Below are 23,492 nucleotides of genomic sequence, written 5' to 3' on the forward strand. Positions count from 1 at the left end.
AGACATGATCTGAAGCTGCCAAGAGGCCTTTTTCCTAATTAGACATATCTGATAGAAAGATCATACGAAGAGCGAGTTACCTGGCACTGAACTACTGAGCAGACCTCAAAGCACTGAGGTGGTCTGCTCAAAAAGTGCTTTAACGTAGCCATCAGCAAACTGATAAAAGAAAATGGAACCGGGCAAGATTGAGTCCAAGTGCCAGAAATGCCATGGATGTGCCAAAGTACCAAAAACCCCAGGCACTGAAGCAGTACAAACTGAACAGAGGCTGATAGTTCCCTAATTTTCTAGGCCTGTTACTGAACCAACTGCAAGGAAGACTAGTACATTTAAGAGACTTTATAAGAGATGGAGTGATGCAGAAGCACAGCAAAACAGAAACCTGTTCACCAAACAGTGGCCAGGAAAGGACCGACTAGAAGGCTTGGAGAACAGCATTTATAATCTGCATGGGTTCGTGAACGACATGCAGCGGGAAGCCTGGCTCACACTGTACCATGCTACTGCTGTCCTCAAGGGTCAAAATTCATGAAGACGCTGCAAAACCAACGGAACTCCCATTAAGGTGCTAACATCCTGTCTGTAAAGGGTTGGGCTTTTTGCACCAGTGTAGCTACACTAATACAAACCACCCACCCTATGTAGACTCATTGCACTGGTGTAAAACACGATTTGCATCAATACAGCTCATCCACGAAGTCTAAAAACTGACACCAATTTTTTCTTAACCTCCTCTCAATTAAAAAACAAACAACCACCACACATCCGGATAATTAAAAACAGAGTTTATCAAGGAAACAAATGGCAGACCCTTGACTGTAGCTGTAGTATCACTGAATGCTAAAAACAGACACACACACCCCTATTTTATCAGATTATAAATTAGCTGCTGCGGAGTAGGCTTTAAAAAGTTACATAATTACAAATAACCACCACGTTGTTTCCAAGAACCTTTATACATCTTTTTAATTAGATTAGCTTTACAAGCAACTTGAGAGCTCTTTATAACGAACACTGCTTTTCAAATTACATGACTTTATAAGCAATCTGTAAATGAATCCTGAATTTCTTTGCCTGTTATAGAAAAAGGTCTCGTGTGTTACAGCTGGCTAATGTCATGAATAAAAATAGTATTATGAAGCTTTATCTTTATTTAACCAGGACTAAACACATACAGGTCATAAGACAGTTTAAAAAATAGTTTTAAACAGGGACCTGCTTTGTGACGCTAAGATTGAAGATTTCAACTGACATGAAATGAACAGATTCTAAAAGGATACTGTTAAAGAAATGCCTGCTCTGATTTGTTGACCCTTTTGTAATGATTGACAAGAAATGATGAAGCAAAAAATTAAGCACTCTTTTTTTTTTTTTTTAACCTCTCTGGCAAGCAGAAACCTATACAGTGATTAGAATTTGATACTTTGCATACCTGCAGCAATAGACGTTTGAATTACAGAGGGACTGGAACAGAATTGAAAGGTTTATGCTGTACATTTCTGAAACAAAACCAATCAAATCTCCATCAAAATAATACAAAAGCAGATAAAATGAAAAGTGGTGGCTTTTGTGTGTGTGTTTGTTTGTTTTGTTAAAGCTGGCCTAATGCAATGCACTGCACTGTAGACCAGACAGTAATGAAGATTTGCACTCCTTGGTCAGGCTGGCAGAGGCACTTACAGTAGAGAGGTGTCTTGTCTGATTTTCTGGGAATGGAGGAAAGAGAAACTAAACTGTAAAGGGTGAGGACTAATTAAGGTCTGAACAAAATGAGAATTTTTCCTTAAGGTCTCCTCCAGTGTATCACAATACTGAATTTCGCCCACGCCCCATCCCACCCTCCACACACACACCAGTCAGTTTGTCACTAAATAAAATTAGGGTTGTTGGGTCTTTTTTTTCATGTTTTACATGAATAGTAATCTTTTTAATAAAAATTACTGAGCTTTCCATAGAAAAGGTCTCTGATTGAATACAAACTATACAGATGCTAAAATTGTCGTAAGCTGTAATATTATATACAGAAATATTTCTGTACACTCACATTGTTTTGGCTATGTAAGGAAATCAAGGACAGATAGAAAAATTGAAGGAGGTGAGCTCAAATACCAAAGACATTTGGATGCTGCCTTTTAGGATTTTCTTTGTTCTCTCAAACTTTAAAGCTCAAGACTAGAGCATCCATCTCTTAAGTAACAGAATTTCAAAGCTTTTGGATGTCTCATCTTTATTCTGTAAAGTCCATTTTTCCTTTACAAAAAATGAAAAATGTAAAAATAAAGTAATTTTTTCCCGCTAAATACTCAGGACTGATCAAAGGCCAGTGCCTTTTTGGGGAAATCCTTCAGCAGAGTGACAATCTGAAAATGTATTACACATGAAGCTTGTAGTGATGCACTTCAGCCTCAAGGTACTGAATGTTCCCTTGATACTATATAACAGACCAAGGTGCCAGCCTGCAGACCAGATGGGACACCAATATTCAGAAAGAACACAAAGTTTGCGAATTTCAACGTTCTATTAACTTATATACAGTAAAAGAACAACTTTCAGGAAGGAAGAAAAAGGTGGAATTCTCCTGTCAAATACATAGGGAGGAGGTTCTGGGTACCTCTAAAAGCCTAGGAAAGCCCTTATGTATCCTAGGAACTTGACGGTATTTACCAGGTCCCCAAAGCCACCTACAGCATGGATAGTGTCAAGTTCACTTAGTGCCAGTCACTTTAAAAAAAAAAAAAATACAGATTCCTTCCCCTCTGTGGATTCAACATACAACACCATGAATTAGAAGTTGCTGATAGTAAGATAGTGATTTGTTTCTGTTAACAAGTTTCATAAAGGACAGTCAAAAACAATACAGCAGCAATCTTTAAAAGTTCAAATTAGTGTGAGATATGAACGTAAAACAATCAGGTTTTTAGCTGGTAATTAAAGTGCTCCTTTTCTGACTTTAGATGTAAAGAAAATTAAAGTGATCATCAGTTACTGGCAATTCTTATATTAAATTAGGTATTTCATGGCAGAGAACAGTATGAACAGTTTTACAAAAATAGATCAATGATATTTTGGAGAATACTGTATTTTTACTCAATTTTGATAAATTGTACCTGGTCATACAAAAATTACCCCAAATCCAAACTTTACCGTATAAAAAAAGGGAGAGATGAATTGGATGACAGGTCTGGCAAAATATAAGAATGGAAAAATTCTATGTAGGGCACTTATTTCATGTCCATATGTGTACGCTATTTCTTACTGATTGCTTATCTTCTTTACATAAGCAGTCACAGGTCTGGAGTCACAATCACATAGCACAATGCTTCAGCAGTCAAAATCTTCTGTTTGATGCAACATTGAAACGCTGTGTTTGTTTCCTTATTAAAACGTTGATTTCTTGTCAATTTTTCTTTATCCCATTATTCACATTCAAAAGTTAATAGTTTACTGGGGGAAAGTAGCAAGGAGAGTTGGCTAGATGAAATGCTTTATAAAACGTCTTTCCCAATTGAGTCAGAAGGTTTATTGAGTTCAACCCTCACACCTTTTTCACCTGCAGAAAAATAAAAAAAATTCATCAGCATAATGTTTAAGCATGTGCTAAAGAGTGTGCTATAATAAAACTACTGTGCCACTTCTATGCCTTCCTGTTGAAAGTTTGGTACTATACAAAATACGTATTTTCAAAAGGTGTTTAACACGCTTCAGAAAATAAAATACAAATTCATATACTTATTAGCTCCTGATGAGCCAAATTCTGAGCAACTACTTTTATATTCAGGAGAAATTTTTTCAAACCTTGGTGCTTAAAGTTTGGATCGTAGGTGTCAATTGACTGAATTATGGCTGAAAACGGAGTCATTTACTTAACTGTTCAAATATGGAGTTAAGAGCCTAACTTCAGACAGTCCATTTCAAAAGTGTAGGGCTCAGTCCTTACACAGGTAAACTCGCAAAGAAGTCAAGTGAACCTCAGCATTTGGTCCATCATCATTTTACTTTTGTGAAGAGAATTACTGAAGAGAAGTTTGTTACATCTTTATCCTTTTTAATATACAACATCCTATTTGAGGTATACCCTAAATTGCCACCTCTCCTGCCCTTTACATTAGAAGTGAACAGAAATACTTTAAAGTAAAATTGAACTGTTTTTTAAGTCTCCAAATCATTAACAGAAATCAAGTATTTAGTTTTATCATTTTTAAATCTATACATATTAATGGTAAACCAAAAGAAGGACCTATCATCTACCAAGGCCAGAGCTGAAGTGCTCAGATTTCTGCATTCCCTGGAAAACTGACACCAAAAGCAGAGAAGGCGCTACATTCCTCACACTGCTTTAGGAGTCTGTGATGTCATCAACTGTACCAGGATAAATAGGAATCGTAAGCAGTGTGTGCATCTGCTCCCACATTTGGCTCCCATTTAAATCAGAGTCAAAATTTTCATTGACTCAGAGGAAGTCAGATTAGAACTAGATTCTCAAGGTGGTGAAAGTCACCATAGAGCCACTGACTTCAGTAGTGGTATTCTAATTCCCAGCAGCTGGGAATCTGGCCCTATAACTATATATGCAAAAATATTTAAATTGACCTTTACTGCCAATGCCATCAACTACTTCACATCAATTTCATGCATGGCAGCAGAGCTAAGCCGCTCATTCTGATAAAGCTTGCTTATTTGCACAGGAAAATTAAATCAACTTCCTCTTGAAGGGCAAACCACAAGAGGAAGGCAGATTTTAGCTAAGTGGGCTTAGGGCAGCCTTGCAGAAGCAGCAACTATCACAAAAATCAACAATTGTAAATGAATACATTCTCAATTCTTTTATTCCAGATATTCAGTTTTAGCTTTCTTTGCCTTTCAATACACACACTCCATTCAAGCGGATTTATCAAGTCCTGTCCAACTGTTAAAATTAACTTATATTTTAGGTACTTGGAAGGCCCCCATTACTCTCTAATGTATTTATCCTAGGTATTAGGGATGGGGAGAAGTAATATCCCAGTTTTACAGACCAGGAACAGACACACAGAGGCTAAGTGACTTGCCCAAAGTCATGCAGAAAGCATTTGGCAGAGCAGGGAACTGAATCTGGGTCTCCCAAGTTACAGGCTAGAGCAGAGGTTCTCAAACTGGGGCTCAGGACCCCTCAGAGGGTTGCGAGGTTATTACATGGGGGCGGTCGCGAGCTGGCAACCTCCACCCCAAACCCTGCTTTGCCTCCAACTTTTATAATGGTGTTAAAATAAAATAAATAAATTTTATTTATATATATTATATATATATATATATATAAAAAATAAAATGTGTTTTTAATTTATTGGGGGGGGGGGAAAATCGCACTCAGAGGCTTGCTATGTGAAAGGAGTCACGAGTAAAAAAGTTTGAGAACCACTGGGCTAGAGCCCTAACCACTGGACCACCGTTCTTCTAAAACATGACTACACAAGTCATGTTAACCCTCTCTTGGTGACTGGTGTTAAGAATATTTAGACGTTTTTTCCAGAAAACCAAGAATATATATAATATACAAAAGTGATTCATTACCAGTTAGATATTTTACTTTAGCTCGTGCTCTTTCATCTGCATCAAAATACCACACTGTTATTGCGTACCTATAAAATGGATGAAAATACAACAAATGAATTCCTAAACTCTGGAAAACAAACAGTGATGTTTATTTACATAATACAACCCGTTTAATTGTTAGTTTTTTTTCAGTACATTTGATAGAGTAGGATTATGGGGAATAGGGGGAGAAGATTTTCTGTTAATTTCTACTGTTTTAATATTATTTATATGAAGGAAATTGTCATTTGAAAAGACAAAGTGGGTTTGCTATTGATGTTATGAATCTGCATTTTTCCAGTAAATGCTATATAATTATTAACCAAATCACATTCAGAAATTGTATTGTATAGTCTGCAGCCAGACCATCTTAGGTTGTGGTCTCATATTTCATAAATTAAGCAGGTTCAAGGTAGTGTCATGCTGATCATTCACTGGGAGGGAGAAGTAATTATCCCTTCCAGACAGATCAACCAGCATTCTATAGCCCATGTATAGTGCATGATAGGCACTTCAGAAATAATTTTAGTAGTTCCAGTAAGTGGCACCCTTCCATCTGAATCAGTACTGAACCAATGCCCCAACATAGCTTCCAAGGGTATTGTGCCTTTGGAAATACAATCTTTCAAACAAGATAGAATAAAGAGGAGGTCCCGCACACATGTATTTAAAAATCCTATGGTACTTTTTGCAAAGGAGGTGGGGTGTTGAACTAAATAGGCTAGAGCATAAAGGTTATTACATTCTGCCTAATCAAAACCCCACAAATTTTCAACAAGCTGCCTGTCCTTCACGGTCATGTAGTGTTGCTGTACACTGTTAAACAATAACATGCTTCAACCCAGGAGCAGCTGATTTCTGTAAATTGAAATATGTAGATTGCTTTATGACTCAGATTAAAAGTGTTCCATAAATGGAAGCTATTTATGCTTCTAGTTTACATTCTTAACATGAAGGAGAAACATGAATTCTCTAATTCCTGTTGCTTGCATTAGTTAGTAAGGTTTTCTTTTAGACAAACAAAATACTGCCAGAATTTCTGCTTTGACTTGAAAATTTAATGTTTAAATATACATTGATTTATTTAAAGCATTAGAAGTAGCAAATCGCTTGAAGTCCAAAGTCTCAAAATGATGTAAAGCAGAATTCCCCTTTACTATGCACCACAGTTTAGTATAGTGGAAAATCAAAGTTAAAATCCAGTCCAGATAAATTATGAGCTAATTTTTTTTGTTAGAATTTTTTTCTACTCCACTCTTCACATAAAAATAGACATATCTGATTACATAACTTAAATTTTCCATATGATCCAGATACTTGGTTCTGGATGTGAAATTCTCCACAAAACAGACTTTTAGGGAGTAGCAGTAACATCATTAGACTTTCATCGTTCTTGTTCTAGTGTTGAAATACAGTAACCTCTGCTGCCACAAATAATTATGGGCAACATCGACCTTGATATTTCTTAACTTTTGAGTACTTAAACTTTCAGTCAGAATATTCACTCTCTTAAAAGGTTTAGACTTTTTTTTTTTTAATGGAATTTCCCCGTCCCCGTCCCTGTCCCCATCCCCCACCCCCCAAATAAAAGGAAAATTTCAGACTATGAAATTTCTATTTGGCTAGTTACCACCAGAATGCCCTGTTCTGTGCAAGGTGCTCAGTAAATCTGCCAAGGGCTCCTCTTCCTCCTCACGCACTTCACCTAATGTGCATCTTGCGCGAGTGCACACCTTAGAAGGTGCATACTGAGTGAGACGTTGGTCTTACGATGCAATTCATCCAATGTACTCACTTCCTACAAGATCAAACACATACACTGTGCACCCAAGTTAGTCTGACACACACATACCTATATTCCTTTGTGGTGTTGCTTTAAAAAGTGCTTTTGTTCTGATTAGGATTATCCCACTTTGGACGTGCAGTAAACGCTGCTAAACAGTGCATAATCATCATCATCTAGCTTTTATAAGGGGCTTTTCATCAGTAGAATCTCAAAGCACTTTACAAAGGCCAATATCATTACCCTATTTTGCAGATGAGGAAACTGATGCACAGAGCAAGGAAGTGATCTGTCCAAGGTCACCTAGCAGGCCAGTGGCAGAGCCAGGAATAGAACTGACATCTCCTGATTCCCAGCCCACTATCGTATCCCTTAGGCCACACTGCCTCACCAAATCAATGTAACCAAAACAGTCAACAGGCTCAATGAGGGCTATTTCATCTTTCCCCCCCCCTACCTAATTTCAACTTTCCATTCCCAGCAGTTTTGACTATAGCCACTCCTAAAAAGATAGCAAGAATTTAAAAACAGGAAAACACATTTTCTACCTATGATCTTTGTCCTCAAAAAAGCCTGAAACATACATTTTTGCTCAAATTAATTATCCTTTATGCAAAGAGCAAGGACTTAAAATTAAAATTCTGGGCAACATTAACTATGGGTTTCACTACTAGCATCCCAGCTTTTACATCTTGACCTATCAAAATGTTATGTGCAACACGGAATGTGGATTCTACAGAATTAATAATTACAATGATTTAGTAGTTAAAGTCCCCCCAGTGGATTGGCAGATAGCATCTGGTAATGCTACATTGGAGACACAGGTTTGGCAGTGACCGCAGATATGTTCACCACCATTACCACTCTGCTGTAGAATTAGTAGCACATTGGTGACAGTTAAGTTCTGTTTGCGATTCAGACAAGGAGCAACATAGTACTCCATGTAATAGAGAGAGCTGAGTACAGAGGAGCATCCCATCCTTTCCCCAGCCATGGCCACTTTTGTGGTGTAAAGCTGGCAGGAGAGAACGAAGGAAATTTTAAAATAAAAAAAGACAGTAACCGCCCCAAATTAAAAGAATGGCAAAGAAAATTGCTGTGACTAGCCAATCTCAGACACATGGTGTCTAACTAGGAGCAAGAAGGAAAATTAATACAATACAGGCCTAATAAAAAGTCAATTGTAATCAGTGAGAAGACATCACTTACTATGAGTAGGACCCTACCAAATTAACGGCCGTGAAAAACATATCACGGACTGTGAAATCTGGTTGTAGGGGAGGGGCGGGGCAGGGCTGGGGGCACCCCAGCTAGGGACTCCTATTGTGCACCAGCCTCCAGCTGCTAGTCCTGGCCTGGGCTAGAGAAGGAGGGGACTTCCTCTTCCCCTGCAGGGGCTGCTCCTGGAGCTGAGTCAGACCCACCTCCAGGAACCTCTTCCAGCTGCAGGAAGCTCTGTGGCTGCTGGCTGGGTGCCCAGCTCTGAAAGCAGCGCAGAAGTGAGGTTGGCTGTCAGCCCCTGACCCAAGCAGGAGGCTGCAGCTCCAGCTGCCTGCCCTGGGCACGAGATTGCCAGGAAAACCCAGACATATGGTAACCCACCCCCCCTACTCCGTGACCCTCACTTCTGCTGGCTTTTGAGCTGGGTGCCCAGCCAGCAGCTGCTGCTCTCCAGTTGCCCAGCTCTCAAGGCAGCACTCCTGCTAGCAGCAGCACAGAAGTAAGGGTGGCAATCCCATGACTCCCTACAATAGCCTTACAACACCCCCCCACGACACCCCATTTTGGGTCGGACCCACACAGTTACAACACATGAAAGTTCAGATGTAAACACCTGAAACCATGAAATTGACTATTTTTTAAATCTCATGACCATGAAACTGACTAAAATGGACAGTGAATTTAGCAGGGCCCTAACAATGTGCTCTGTATCAGCCCATTTATGAGACTGATATAGCTTTGTGAAATCAAAATTACCGGTGGTGTCCTGTTTTGAGTATTTATGTACAAAAAAGGATTTTCTGAATACTCAAAATTGTACCCAGAACTAGATTTTCTAGAAAGAGGAGAAAATGCATAGAAAGACAACAGCACGATGGCACTCTGTATGTTTGCAAAGGAGCCTCAAATTGTACAAGAAATGGGCTCTGTTTCAGGCCATACTATATTAAAATTTCCTCCTTGCTCTTAGTTTGTCATTATATGTTGTTCTTCCTCTAACAGAAGCTTTGTGAAGTAGATTCTTACATCTCATTCATCTTACCTTGTAGCAAATGCTGGTTGCACTTCATGAGGGTTGCGGCGGTCAGACCAGAAAAACAGCAGTCTATCAAATTTGGGTTCAATATCAGCAAATTGAGCTTTGCCTTCTGGGAATATTCGAAGAATACCTCCACTTACCTAAGTGATTTAAAAAAAACAGACAAACAAACCAACAAAAAAGTCGTAAATAAATATTTACTCTTCATCCAGTGATTTCAAGGTGCTTTACAAATAGCAACTCAACACCTGTTTTACACTAAAAAGGTTTTTTGTTTTTTAACCATTACCCATTTGAGGAAGCGAGACAGATGTTAAAGTGGTGACCGAAACCACAAAGCAAAATCAACACAGCCCAGAATAGCAGAGTTCTAATTCTGAGTCCCACTAGGTTTCGCTCTCTCCAAGGGCAATTATTGATTTGCTAATGATACATTTAAAAACTCACGAAGCTGTAATTTAAAATAAGAAAAAAGTTGACAACTCTTTTTTTAAGCTTTTGGGAATCATTGTTCTTTGGGTGCCATGTCACTGTCACTTATTTCACTTATGTCACTTATTTCAAGCTCTTCCAAACTTGGAGCTCTTAAATAGGTGGGTGAGTATGCATAGCTACAGAATACCAACATCAAAAAAAGGAGAGAGTTACTCACAATGAATATTTTTCTAAAGATCCTGGTTGTCTTTGGTCACATCATGCCTCCCTCCAGCCAGTTGCTCTGAGGGTATCATATCCCTAGTTTTTTAGCAATACATAACCATTCTAGTACTTTAGTATATACGCTATTGTGGCATCTCTAGAGCAACTCTGACATTGTTTTCAATGGGCCTTCATTTTCTCCAGAGGAAGACAGTAGTTTGGTGATTATGCGGAGGCTATGGTTCTTTTTCCCCCCCTCATTCTGTCCCTTCTCCACCCAATGATCCCTCCCTTCTACCTCACCAGAGCCTGCCTTTTCTTCATCCCTGTAATTCCTTCACCCCTCTCCTAGGAAGGCTGCTGCTACTGTCGAGGATATGGAGTGGACTGGCTCTATTCTGCTCCTCCACCAATTTGTGCTTCTCCTTGGGGCCAGAAATCATACTGGTAGTTCAGGCGAGGCAGGTCAGCTACAGATAGTTTAATCAGTGAACAGGAAAGAACTCACTACACCTAGTGAAAGCCTCCTCAAAGCCACGAACTGATCTTTGCACCTTCTCTGTTGCATAAAACTCCCCCAATAAAATCGAAGTAATTAGTGCTCCAAATGCCAGTCTGGGCGGCTGTTGCTAAGACCTTGAGTAATTTTTAAAGGAAAATCACCAAAATGTTTAACCCTACCAATCTCTTTACAGTCTGAAACCATGCCAAAATGGGCTAGTAACTTACTTTTTAAATGAAAGAGGTTTACCATTTTGCATAGGGTGGTCAGAGGTGCAGGCTTTGTGGGCTCCCCCTGACCTGGCTACTTACACTCACTCCAACTCAGATTTAAAATCTTCAAATTGTACACAAATATACCATCTCCCCACAGGGCTGCAGAGTGAAGTAGTGTGTGTCATGAAAACCGTTGAACATGAAAATTATCATCATTGAACTCAGCTGTGGCCAGTTAAGCACAGGGATTTGCATATCAGATCGGTTAATATTCCTCCTCCTATCAGTTCTCTCACTTTTAAGGCTAAGCAACAGAAATGTATTGATAAATCACATGACTTTTCAGACAATCATGAGTGAGCTTTTCTTCTGTACTTAACAATAGGGAATAATCTCTACATAATTTATTGCTCCTTAGTCCCTTGGCAATGCAATCTTTGTCAGGGTCTGAATTCATGTTATAGTTCTGCATCTCTTGTTCGGCTGTACTGAACCAGGATTAGCTACCAACATTTCCAAAGTGTTAACTGCATTTAGACATGTTGGTCAAGCCCCAAATCCTAGAGAGTAACTAGAAAACTACTGGCTAAAAGCCAAATGGAGATTTCTATTAGATCCTGCACACAGAATGATCAGAACAGTGATAGCTACAGCCATGGTACCCATCTAGTAGTCTATGGGCTAGTTTATATCACAAAGGCTTTGCCAGTATATCAACAATATAGTGAAGACATTATCTTATACCATCAACAAGATTCCAGGCAAGGGAGATATCCTTCAGAACCTGAATTTATTAATTCTGCCATAAAGTACATTAGACTTTTTGGGAGCTCATAAAAGATCTTTTCTAAGTCTTAGACCTGGTCTATAAGCGGTTTTTGTACTGGTATGACTATTTTGATTGACGGAGATTTAAAACAACCCAACACAATAGTTACACCGGTACAACCCCTAGGATGGTTGCAGTTATGCCGCTATAAAGGTGCTTTATACCAGTATAGCTTATTCCTCTTCCTGTATGAGTACAAGCTATATATATGGCATCTGAATGCTGGTATAATTGTGTCCACACTAGAGGGGGTTGTATTGCTTTGAACTATACTGATATAGTTAAAATGGTACAACTGGTGTTTTTAAAACAACTCCTTAACCTCCAGCTTCTCCCTTCAGACAGAATAGGTGTTGGCTACTGTTTAATGCCAGCTTGACTAAAAAAAATTTAAAAAATAAAAATTTAAAAACCCACATGCACTACAAAGTTGAAGCACATACAGTATCCTTCATTTATACTTTCATACTGAATCTCATTAATACATTCCCTCTTCAGTTACTTTTTGTTTAATATCAATTGGGAAAGAGAGGTTTGTTCTGTTTATATTACATTAATGTGTATTTATACATAAGCTTATCATAATTTTTAGGTATCTGGGGTGCTCAGATACTAGTGTAATTGGCTTATTTTTTAATCAAATAAGACGTACAAAAAGTATACCATATTAAGCTTATTAGTCCCTTCCAGCCTCCCACTCCAGGAGGTTCTATCAATATCCTTCAAAACCCTGAAGCAATAATGCTTAATATTTGGTACACCTCACCAAGGTTTACAAGGAATTCTCCTATTTTATTTAAATTAAAATATAAAGTAAGTGACATGGAGCTCAATGAAAAGCTTCAGGACCAGGAGCAAGAATCCTAAACACACACACACACACACAGTGCAAAAAATTTGTTAATAACTTCTCTTATATAGAAGAGAAACTACATACCTTGGCATCCCAGTCTTTATTAAGATAATATATACATGTGACACATCTTCCATCTCCATTTGGATTATCAACATGACGCACATATCCTGTTCCATTGCCTGGATAACAAGCCACCATTGCCTGCAATCAAAGAATCATCATATGAACCAAAGGGACATTTCTCCTACCTGTTAAAATGGATTTCTTCACTTCATCTATGTCAGTTCACACTTAAAGCTTTTACTCCAACTCACACCTGTTAATAGGCATCAGCATCCATTGAAAGCTCCCTGAACTGGTGTAGCTATGGAAACAATTTACAAAAATGAAAAACATTCTCTTTACTTTCAGCTCCACAAGACCTGACTCACTGAAAGACACTGAACAAAAATCCTAGCGACAGGAAATATCAAGTAGAACTTCTTACTCCCTACCTGTTTGAATGACTCCACAATGAAAGGCAGATCTGCAAATGAAAACTTAAAGCCTACATTATAAAAATCGTTCCTTCAAAATATTTTTATATATAAAACAAACCCGCCACAGAAGAACCCCTATGCTTTCTAATTGATAGTTCGTTAAGATGGGTATGGACAAGTGGCAGATTCCATTTTTTTTTGGTGAATTAAATCTATCTGAATTATTTCCCATGCTAAGCAATTTCACATGAAAAATTTAAGGATTTTATACTGCCACCCATCATCATAATACTTTGGTACCTATAATCATACACCATATTTTTTGTTTTTCTTTTAAACTACAATTATGACTTTTGAATTTTTGCAAAGGGTATGATGGCTTCCTCCCCACCCCGACAAACTAGACTTAATGAAGGTCCATTGTCTAGAGATCCTTTCTAAGCCAAGGCATCACTAACTGAGTTAAAGTTAGTCTAACAAATTTAGCTCAGAATTTCAAACCCTAACCCTAAATTTTCAAATGGCTGAGCAAAGTTTCAGTCATACTAATCTTACTATAAATCAACAAGAATTGTATAGCTTATGCCTTGCTTAACACATTAAAAACATGCCCCTCACAATTTGAAGCCTTTCAGTGCATGCTTTGCTGGCACTATGTTTTGATACTGTGGTTGGGAGAGATTACTGGTTCTGTGGATGAAGGGAAAGCAGTGGATGTATTGTTTCTTGACTTTAGCAAAGCTTTTGACACGGTCTCCCACAGTATTCTTGTCAGCAAGTTAAAGTAGTATGGGCTGGATGAATGCACTATAAGGTGGGTAGAAAGTTGGCTAGATTGTCGGGCTCAACGGGTCGTGATCAATGGCTCCATGTCTAGTTGGCAGCCGGTGTCAAGTGGAGTGCCCCAGGGGTCGGTCCTGGGGCCGGTTTTGTTCAATATCTTCATAAATGATCTGGAAGATGGTGTGGATTGCACTCTCAGCAAATTTGCGGACGATACTAAACTGGGAGGAGTGGTAGATACGCTGGAGGGCAGGGATAGGATACAGAGGCACCTAGACAAATTGGAGGATTGGGCCAAAAGAAATCTGATGAGGTTCAATAAGGATAAGTGCAGAGGTCTGCACTTAGGACGGAAGAACCCAATGCACAGCTACAGACTAGGGACCGAATGGCTAGGCAGCAGTTCTGTGGAAAAGGACCTAGGGGTGATAGTGGACAAGAAGCTGGATATGAGTCAGCAGTGTGCCCTTGTTGCCAAGAAGGCCAATGGCATTTTGGGATGTATAAGTAGGGGCATAGCAAGCACATCGAGGGACGTGATCGTTCCCCTCTATTCGACATTGGTGAGGCCTCATCTGGAGTACTGTGTCCAGTTTTGGGCCCCACACTACAAGAAGGATGTGGATAAACTGGAGAGAGTCCAGCGAAGGGCAACAAAAATGATTAGGGGTCTGGAACACATGACTTATGAGGAGAGGCTGAGGGAACTGGGATTGTTTAGTCTGCAGAAGAGAAGAATGAGGGGGGATTTGATAGCTGCTTTCAACTACCTGAGAGGTGGTTCCAGAGAGGATGGTTCTAGACTATTCTCAGTGGTAGAAGAGGACAGGACAAGGAGTAATGGTCTCAAGTTGCAGTGGGGGAGGTTTAGGTTGGATATTAGGAAAAAATTTTTCACTAGGAGGGTGGTGAAACACTGGAATGCGTTACCTAGGGAGGTGGTAGAATCTCCTTCCTTAGAGGTTTTTAAGGTCAGGCTTCACAAAGCCCTGGCTGGGATGATTTAATTGGGGATTGGTCCTGCTTTGAGCAGGGGGTTGGACTAGATGACCTCCTGAGGTCCCTTCCAACCCTGATATTCTATGATTCTATGATTTCTCGAGGCAAAGCTTTTTTAAAAATGTTTCTTTCTATAATATAGACCAACATAGGGTATTATAGAGTTTATTCCAAATGCAAGAAATTGCTGTTTGGCACACAGATCGGAGGGTATTTTAATAGCAGATTTTAAAAGCACTTAAGGTTCATTCAGTAAAGACTTATTACAGTCTGAAGTTTCCATGTGTTAATTATAAATGGAAAAGAAGATCTTGCTACAAGAGTAAAATCCAACCTACATATTTTAACATTTAAACACAAATATAGTCCTATGTAGAGAAATTAGAATATACTCTTTGTTAAAGATGGTGTCAGTAAATACAAGTTTAAAATTTGGTGAACCTTAACATAAAGTATGGACATATAGTCACGTTAATGCAAAAAGCTAAGTTAATATGACATTACAGCAGAAGTCTCAAAGCCACAAAACCCACAGAATTCAGAGTTTGCTTAATCCCTTAAATGCATTCACTGTTACAGGGCCTCACATTATGTAAACATATTACACAGAGTAATGTGACCTAATATTTGGCAAGGTCAACATTTATCACTGTTGCCACAGGAAGATTAATTCAGTATTGTTTAGATTTTGTGGGTTTATGGTACCAAACAATGTCATATTAGTGTTCTGTAACTTCCTGTTTTTTATAAACAGGAATTAACGAATGAAAAATGAAGCTAGTTTTGAAAAGGAAGACATTTGGCTTCCGTAGAAAGCCAACCTCTCTTTTGAAAAATGTCAGTCTACCACAGAACCAGTATCTGGTCCTCTAGAACTTGCACAGCTTTAAAAGCTGAGTAAAGTTTCTGCTGGATCCAGCCTCACCCACACCTATCCCCAGCTGTTATAATTTCATCTGCACCTCCATCCAAATGTTAAGGAATATTAAAATATATAAAATGGTAAGTTATTTGAGATATTTGGATGAGAAGTGCCACATAATTCCATTACAGATATTAAGCCTCAACACCCAGATGAAACAGTACTACTAAACGCATGTAACAGAACCTCTCTGTCTCAGTTTTCTCCTAATGTCTTGAAGATCATTCATTGAGTCAGTGAGAATCAAGAGTAAAACCTACAAATCCTGCTTCCCATACCAGTCCCTTCTAACCACCAGAAAATACTCCTTTTAAGACCCTTAAGTGCATCCAGGGAAGACAAGTTACTCAGAATAACATAGCTTCCACAAATTTGTAACTCTGGAAGGAAACCAAATGAGTAAGTTACAGGAAGATTCTCTTCATTTACTGTTTCTTGACGTGATCCAGGAGACTGGATTGTACAGTTTTAATTCTGCCTATTGAATTTAAAGGAGAGCCTTCAAAGCCATCTGAAGACGCAGACCTACGAGCCCTTTTTAAGATAGTATAATGAAGACCTAATTATCACCATTCAATCCTTTAATGTAGGATTTCCAATAAATATGTTTAAAGTCAGTTGTCAGTAATGCTTGAGTGTTTTCTATGATTCATGTGAATCTAAAATACTCTCAATGCTTAGAAACCAACTTTATTTTTACTTTACAGTCTATTAGTAGCAGAAGCAAATACTAAAAGAAAATAGTTTTGCTGTGACACTTTATCTAGCTAATATATATTGGTCATATCAGTAACACAGCATTTAGGAGCAAAATGGAAAGCAAACTGCAATAAACTGATATCACATACTATATTTACATATATTGCCTCATTATTCATTCTCCTGCTCTTCCCCCCAACTGAATTACTCTAAAGGAAAACTAGAAAGCTTACAGTTTCCATAGTGTCTGTGAAATGTATTTTTTTCTTTGCCCAAACAATATAAATATGTTCTCACGTACTTCAAAGTTATTCATATTTAAGAGAGTTTTCATTTTGCTACTTAAGGATACAGCAGTTATATATATGTACAATGAAATCACACTGTGTTCATATGATATAGGTGTGTGTGTATGTATACATATATAAAATTAAGGTGTAATACCTTTATTTTTATTTCTAGCTAACCCTTTGGAAGGCAATACTGAAAATAATGCAGAAGTAAACTTGTAGCCGAAAGACGTACCATTTAACAGAATATTTTCCATTTGGTTAGAAGTTGTGTCCAAAGACTTAGCCTGAATTGATGCCCCTTTTACTGGATGTTTTTGGCAACAGGAGACAGAAGTCTCCAATAAGAAACATCAGAAACTGGGAAAAAACTCCTACTAATCCTGCCCTAAGACTGAAAAAAGCTGCAAGAGAAAAGATAGTAATGATCCTCTGGGTCGCTGGCCAGATCAAACATTTCAATGAGATTACTTCAAGATTCAGAATGTTTTAGGTGGGTAGAAAGACAGTCACTTCTACAGATATTCTCTACTGACCGAGTACATGATTACCTTGAAGGGACAGAGAAGTGTCCGTCGCCAAGGTAGAGACTGAAGTTGTAGGTGTCTAGAAAGGCTGGACAGGAGCACTGATATCTGGGAAGCTTCTCTTATTCTAAAATGCAATGTGCAGACTGGTGCTGATTCAGTGGCTTTACAATTACACTGCATTTGTGGCCCTTTTCTCCTCGAAGAGCAATCTCTCTTTATAGGATTACAGCCATTTGATCTGTCCAGAGGCAAGACAGAATGAGCTACTAAACCACTATCCACTGCACTGCTCTGCAGACAACTGCTGGCAGGCCGAACAAGATGGAGGTGTTGGTTGGCAGGTCTGGAGTGAACACGGATGGAGGAATGAGGAAGGACAGAAGCCTAGGCTTATCTTTCCCTGAAGATTCCAGCTATTTGGATTATCTGCTAGTTGAAGTAGGTATGGGTTAGATTGCTCTGCTGATGAAAGCCACCAGGAAGTGGGGGCTAGGTTGAACTTGGCCACCGTCTCTCTCTCTCTCTCTCACACACTCTCACACACACACACACACGTGTGCATATACATATACACAGAAATATTGTGGGAATTGATCTCCTGGATCAGGCAGGTTGGTGTAATGGGACAGACTGCTCCACTGTGTTTCTGAAGATGGCCACTGAAAAAGAGTGTGGTGAGATAGTGGGCTAGGCTAGGCTGCACTGAAACACACAGTGAGGGAGCAAGAAGGAATGAGGATTCAGCACAGAGGATCTCCACTGCAGCTTGCCCTTAAATGAAGGTCAACAAATTTCAATTACTGAAAACAGAATTCTATTTGATGTTCTCTGCAATCTGCAAGATGGAGAACAGTGATCCTAAAGCCGCCCTCTCAGGTGGAAGCAAAATAAACTGGTGTCAAATGGTATGATGTGGTAGTCTGACCTCTGAGGAAGGAAGGGAAAAAACCAAAAGTGGAAACAGCCTCTACAGTGGTGGAATGACCAATGGATGCCTATATATGAGCAGTAGTTTATATTCTCTTAGGGAGCTTTCATGCAGTCCATGAATGAATGACTGTCCCACATTGTGTCAGTCAAAACAAGATTTCTTCTGAGAGCTATTTTCTAATACTAGTCTACCATAGGATACCTAGCAAAATAAGTGAAGTAACATATGTACCCTAGAAAGTTTGACAGCTCAGGATCTGCTTTTCCACTCTCCTTTCCCCCTAAATGATGCATGGGATTTTGGTTCTAATTAATTTAATCCAAGAGATTAACATGTTTTAATCTATCCAAAAGCAGGTAAAGCATAGACAGTGCAAGATTTGACATATTGCACACAAGCTTAATTAGCAGTGTGAGGATTGCTGAATTTCTTTCACTTCCCTTCTGGGCCACCAATTAATTCCAATCGGAATGGCAGTTTAAAGAAAATAGACATGTCCATTAAAATAAATTAAAAATCAATGCATTTCATAATTGCTCGGTCAGAAAGTGGAAAATTTAAGGTTACTAAAATAGTCTAAATATGACCCAGCAACCAAGAGCTGAGATTCCATATCACATTACCAAGCCTTAAACTATCCGGGCACACACTATACATAACTGGTGTATCATTTAGCAGAGAAGAGTTCAGACACTGTCATTGTGTCTCCACAAAGCTCTCCTAACTGCCTCTTTAAAATGGAATTCTCTTGTATTCAACAATACACGGTTATGCAATAGGGAGCTCCAGATGGTGCATATGATAATGATAGGTGATCTACACAGTAATCTCTTCCATATTATATGCATATACACATACACAGAAATCTTGATGGGCTTTTAAATGAGATCCGGGAAATCTAGTCCTAATACATTATATACATACATATTATATTACACACAAACAAAACCTGGTTCCCTCAAGGGCTGAAAACAAGAATGTCAAAGTATCATGAAAAGGAACAGGCCTTTTCACAGTATTTTTACATTCTTGTTTTCAGACCTTGATGGAACCAGGAAGCGTAGATGCACACATTTAAAGTCTAATTATGTTAGCCAGATATTTTTTAACTTGAATTCAAAAAACAGAGGCTTGGGTTTAGTTTAAATATTGGTCAAGTATGTTCTCTTTATCGAAACTGGTTCATCCATCTCTGATTTCCTAAAGTAATCCAACTTTTACTTTGGTTAGAAGTTAGTAAGAGGAGTTTGATCTCATTGTTTTTGGTCTATAGCTCTGGACCCAGTCTCAAATTACTTACTAGTATACCATGTTTTATTGCTTCTCTCTTTACCTACTGCTTGGAGTGAGCGAGCACCCAAACACTGATATATCTATCTATCTATCTATGTTTGGGTGCTCACTCACTCCAAGCAAATCTCCAAGCCTTCTGCGGGTACACCTTCTTTGTCAAAATTGGCGGATGTTAAAAGCTTTTTAAAGAGAATGACTACCAGTGTGTCCCTATGTTTTTATTATTTATTTATATCGTTGATGTAGGAAGTTTATGTCTATTTCTTATTTTGGACTTTCCCTCTCCTTCCCCTTACAGCTAGGACACAGACACAAATTTCTATTTATTTATTTACAGTACCTCAAAAATTTGTAATTACCAGAAATAAGGTACCATAACAGTCACAAACGTAGTTTGTATGAACAGCAACACCAGTAATCTTTAAAAAAAAACCACAATAAATAACATGAGCATAGGGCATTTGTTAAATGTTCGCCTATAATCTGTAACTAACATTTTAGTGTTTCACTTTGTACTAGAAAAACTGGAAACATTTTCCACAAAAAAATAGACCCCGCTCCTAAACCTATTCCTGCATTAATTAATTTACAGCTTTTCCCCACCCAAGATTTTGAAACAGAATTTACAGTATAGATTTCTGGAGACTAAGTTAAGTACTTTGTATAAATACAAAGTGTATAAAAGTGTTCCACTTCCCTCAAAACCCACATCTGGTACCAATGTCCCCTTTATGTCCAAATAAGCATGTTTCCTTCCCTGTAATTTAGAATTGCAAGGCCTTTTCCTGACAAACAATCTTTGATAATACAGAGTAGATGTTTAAAATTTAATCAAATTTAGTCTCTCTGCAATAATTAACAGTGTGTGGCTGACATACTAGCACTGTCAAGTCATGCATTTCAAATCTATACTAGACCCCGTATGAGTACCATCCTTGAATAAGATATTACAAGTTTAATATAGGGAGTTGTGTGTAAAATTAATGATTTCCCCCTCCCCACTCAATGTTATAAAAGATTAGCAGGCTAATTCACTATTTCCTAGTACCGGGAGACACTTCACGAATAAAAGGAATCACTAACACTTGCTTTAGCCATGGGATTGCCAATTTTTGTTGAATGTATTCCTGGAGATTTCATCACATGACAATCCTGGAAACTCCAGGCCAATCCTGGAGGGTTGGCAACCCTGTTTAGCCAGCTGCTTCATGTTTTGTTTAAAACTTATCTTATTTCTAATTAAAGGCACAACAGGAACTCTAATACTGGAATTTAGCTTACAAGTAAGCTTTCTTGACCAAAATAAAAGTTCTGTGCAAGGAGGGTTAGTAGAATTGGACCCACTTTAATAAGAAGGTTAACATATTAGTATATGTTTGTTTTAACACTGTTGAGGTACACAGTATATGTCTGAAAACAGACTAAGATTACACAATCTATGTTTAGTGTCCAAGTCAAAGCCTCAGAGACTAACTAAAAGTCTTAATGAACAGAAAGGCTTGCTGCTATAATCACACCTCTTTAAAACAGATATTCAGCACAAAAGTGTAAAAAGCACATTTAAAAGTGGACAATTTGTATATATTGTATATCATTTAATGCTACCAATTGTGCTCCAGTCTAGGCATGACATACTACCCAATATTTATTCTGATTATATGGGTAGCATCTTGGTACTTACACAATTTTTGAATGAAAACTTGATAAAAATGTAAACAGTAGCCGATTACGTGGAAAGGTCAATGTAAAAACCAATGTTTGTTAAAAATCTCAAAAAATCATTTAAAAAAATATTTAAATGAAACACAAGTTATTTTTTTTAAATGAGCCTATTTGAAATTATGACCACCTATGTTAAGCCCTAAACTTACTATAATTAAAATAATTTAGATTAAATAATGTAATATTAAGCAGTACAAGTTGCTGCCAAGTTTTAAAGAAAGTCAGCCACTGAATTGGTGGAACTCACCGACTAAGCACCTGGAATCAGTATTTGCTGAAGGGCTAAACCAGCTTATGATAGCAGTAGCCTCTTCTGCAGAAGCAGAGAATATCTTCTTCATTTCAGTATTTTCATCTAATTTAGTTTGGTTTTCCCTCTTCCGATCGATTAATAAAAGCTACGTGAGAGAGGTGGTCTACTCATAGGCATCAACACTGTGGCACGGGGAAAAAAAATGGTGGGTACTGAGCACTCACCTGTAGCTCCCCTATTAGCTCCCCCCCACTCCCCTAGTGCCTCTCACCTGCCAGCAGACCCAGCAGATCAGCGCCTCCCCATCCCTCCCCACGCTTCCCTCCCGCTGCAATCAGCTGTTTTGTGGTATGCAGGAGGCTGGGAGGGACAGCGAAGATGCAGTGCACTGGGAGGATGGGGTGGAACAGGGCAAGAAGAGGTGGGGCGGGGGTGGGGCCTTGGGGGAAGGGGTGGAGTGGGGGCAGGGCCTGGGGCAGAGCCAGGAGTTAAGTGCCCCTCGTCACTTTGGAAAGTCAGCGCCTGTGGGTCTACTGGTTCTAAAATTTTGAAGGATATGACGACTAGAAACAATTAGCTCAATTCACAAACTACTGATAACATTGCCTTTAATAATTCAATTAGTTCAATGCAACACATTTTTATAAACTTTCTTATGCATCCTGCTTATTTAAGGTAATTTTATTTAACCAATAAACATTTTAAAATGCTGTTTTTATGTATTTCAAATTGAATTTGAACTTCCATCCAAACTGAGCTTCGTCACAAATCACAAGTAAAAAAAACCCCAAACATCCGGTAAATAAAAAAATGTATCATTCTCCATTTATAACAATCAAAAATGCAAAAATTAAGGAACTGAATAGATGTAGATAATCTTTATAATTGCTTAAATAAATGTGCAAGACAGTGTATCAAATTTAGTGTAAAGGCTATATTATACACACCCATTTAAATCGTTACCAGCCAATGAGAATCAGCTGCTCTTTAGAAAAATTAAAAGTACAAATGCAAGACAAGATTAATAGAAATTATTTAAATCAAAGTTTCCTGCTTGCTGATTTATATCATGATTAAAATCAGTAATTTACATTAATCCACCCTGAGGACGGTAATACCAAAAAAGAGAAACTACTGCATTAAAATAATTTTCAACTGTATTTAAATCTGATAAAATAATGTTTGTGACCAAAGACAAACATATAGCCTAATGGTGATGACATTCGGCTTTATAAGTTTTAACCTACAAAATGTGTCTACACAACTTTTCTTTACTTTCTTATCATTACATGTGCAACCCCACTAATGGTAGAGACAATGGGAGTTTCGAGAATAGATAAGTGGTTTTTCTACTATATTATCTCAACCTACTCGGAGCAAAGACAAGCCAAAATGTTGGTCACTGCACATGCTGTTACCATAAGTCTTGATATTACCATTCAAAAGTAGCTTCCCTCTGAAATTATTTTTTGCTTCTTAAAACCAGAGTTTCGAAGGTAAACATTTTAACCAGTTCAGACATTCACCATTGAACACTTAACAACAATTCAAATCCTGGTTTAAAAGGAACAAAGAACAGCATGTATCATTGCCTGGAAACCATCAATCCAAGCAATAGCATAAGCCCAGTGGGCAAGAGACCGCATAAGGGGCACCTTACACCTTTGTTCCCCACAACTTCAGCACCCACATCTGACCCATGTGCCACAGCCACACATGCAGAAGAGTGAGGCTTTTCTTTTGTAGTTCTGTTTTACTGACAGATCAACATTAACAAGAGTGAGTGTCTGAGGGAAAAAATAATAAATAACCATAGAATGGCTTTGTGCCAAGGCCAGCTCAGAATGTTTACCATTTTAAGAACATTGTGCGTTTTACAAAGCACATGTTCATGTGGCTGTGGTGGGGAAATCAGATTTAGAATCCCTTGTTCCTC

At 38.4% G+C, this 23,492-nt stretch overlaps 1 protein-coding gene across 1 annotated transcript in view; it reads right to left on the reverse strand.

The window, feature by feature from the left end:
• Window positions 1–940: 940 nt before the first annotated feature.
• EGLN1 (egl-9 family hypoxia inducible factor 1) overlaps window positions 941–23,492 on the reverse strand; it is a 46,494-nt gene continuing 23,942 nt past the window's right edge. Inside the window, exons 2-5 of the mRNA XM_074948835.1 lie at window positions 12,737–12,856; window positions 9,618–9,754; window positions 5,551–5,618; window positions 941–3,553 (exon numbers count right to left, since the gene is read on the reverse strand). Coding sequence (XP_074804936.1) covers window positions 3,489–3,553; window positions 5,551–5,618; window positions 9,618–9,754; window positions 12,737–12,856 — 390 coding nt within the window. The 3' untranslated portion in view covers window positions 941–3,488. The remainder of the gene's footprint in view (window positions 3,554–5,550; window positions 5,619–9,617; window positions 9,755–12,736; window positions 12,857–23,492) is intronic.

The sequence above is a fragment of the Natator depressus genome, chromosome 3 (assembly GCF_965152275.1).
Source record: "Natator depressus isolate rNatDep1 chromosome 3, rNatDep2.hap1, whole genome shotgun sequence".
NCBI lineage: Eukaryota > Metazoa > Chordata > Testudines > Cheloniidae > Natator > Natator depressus.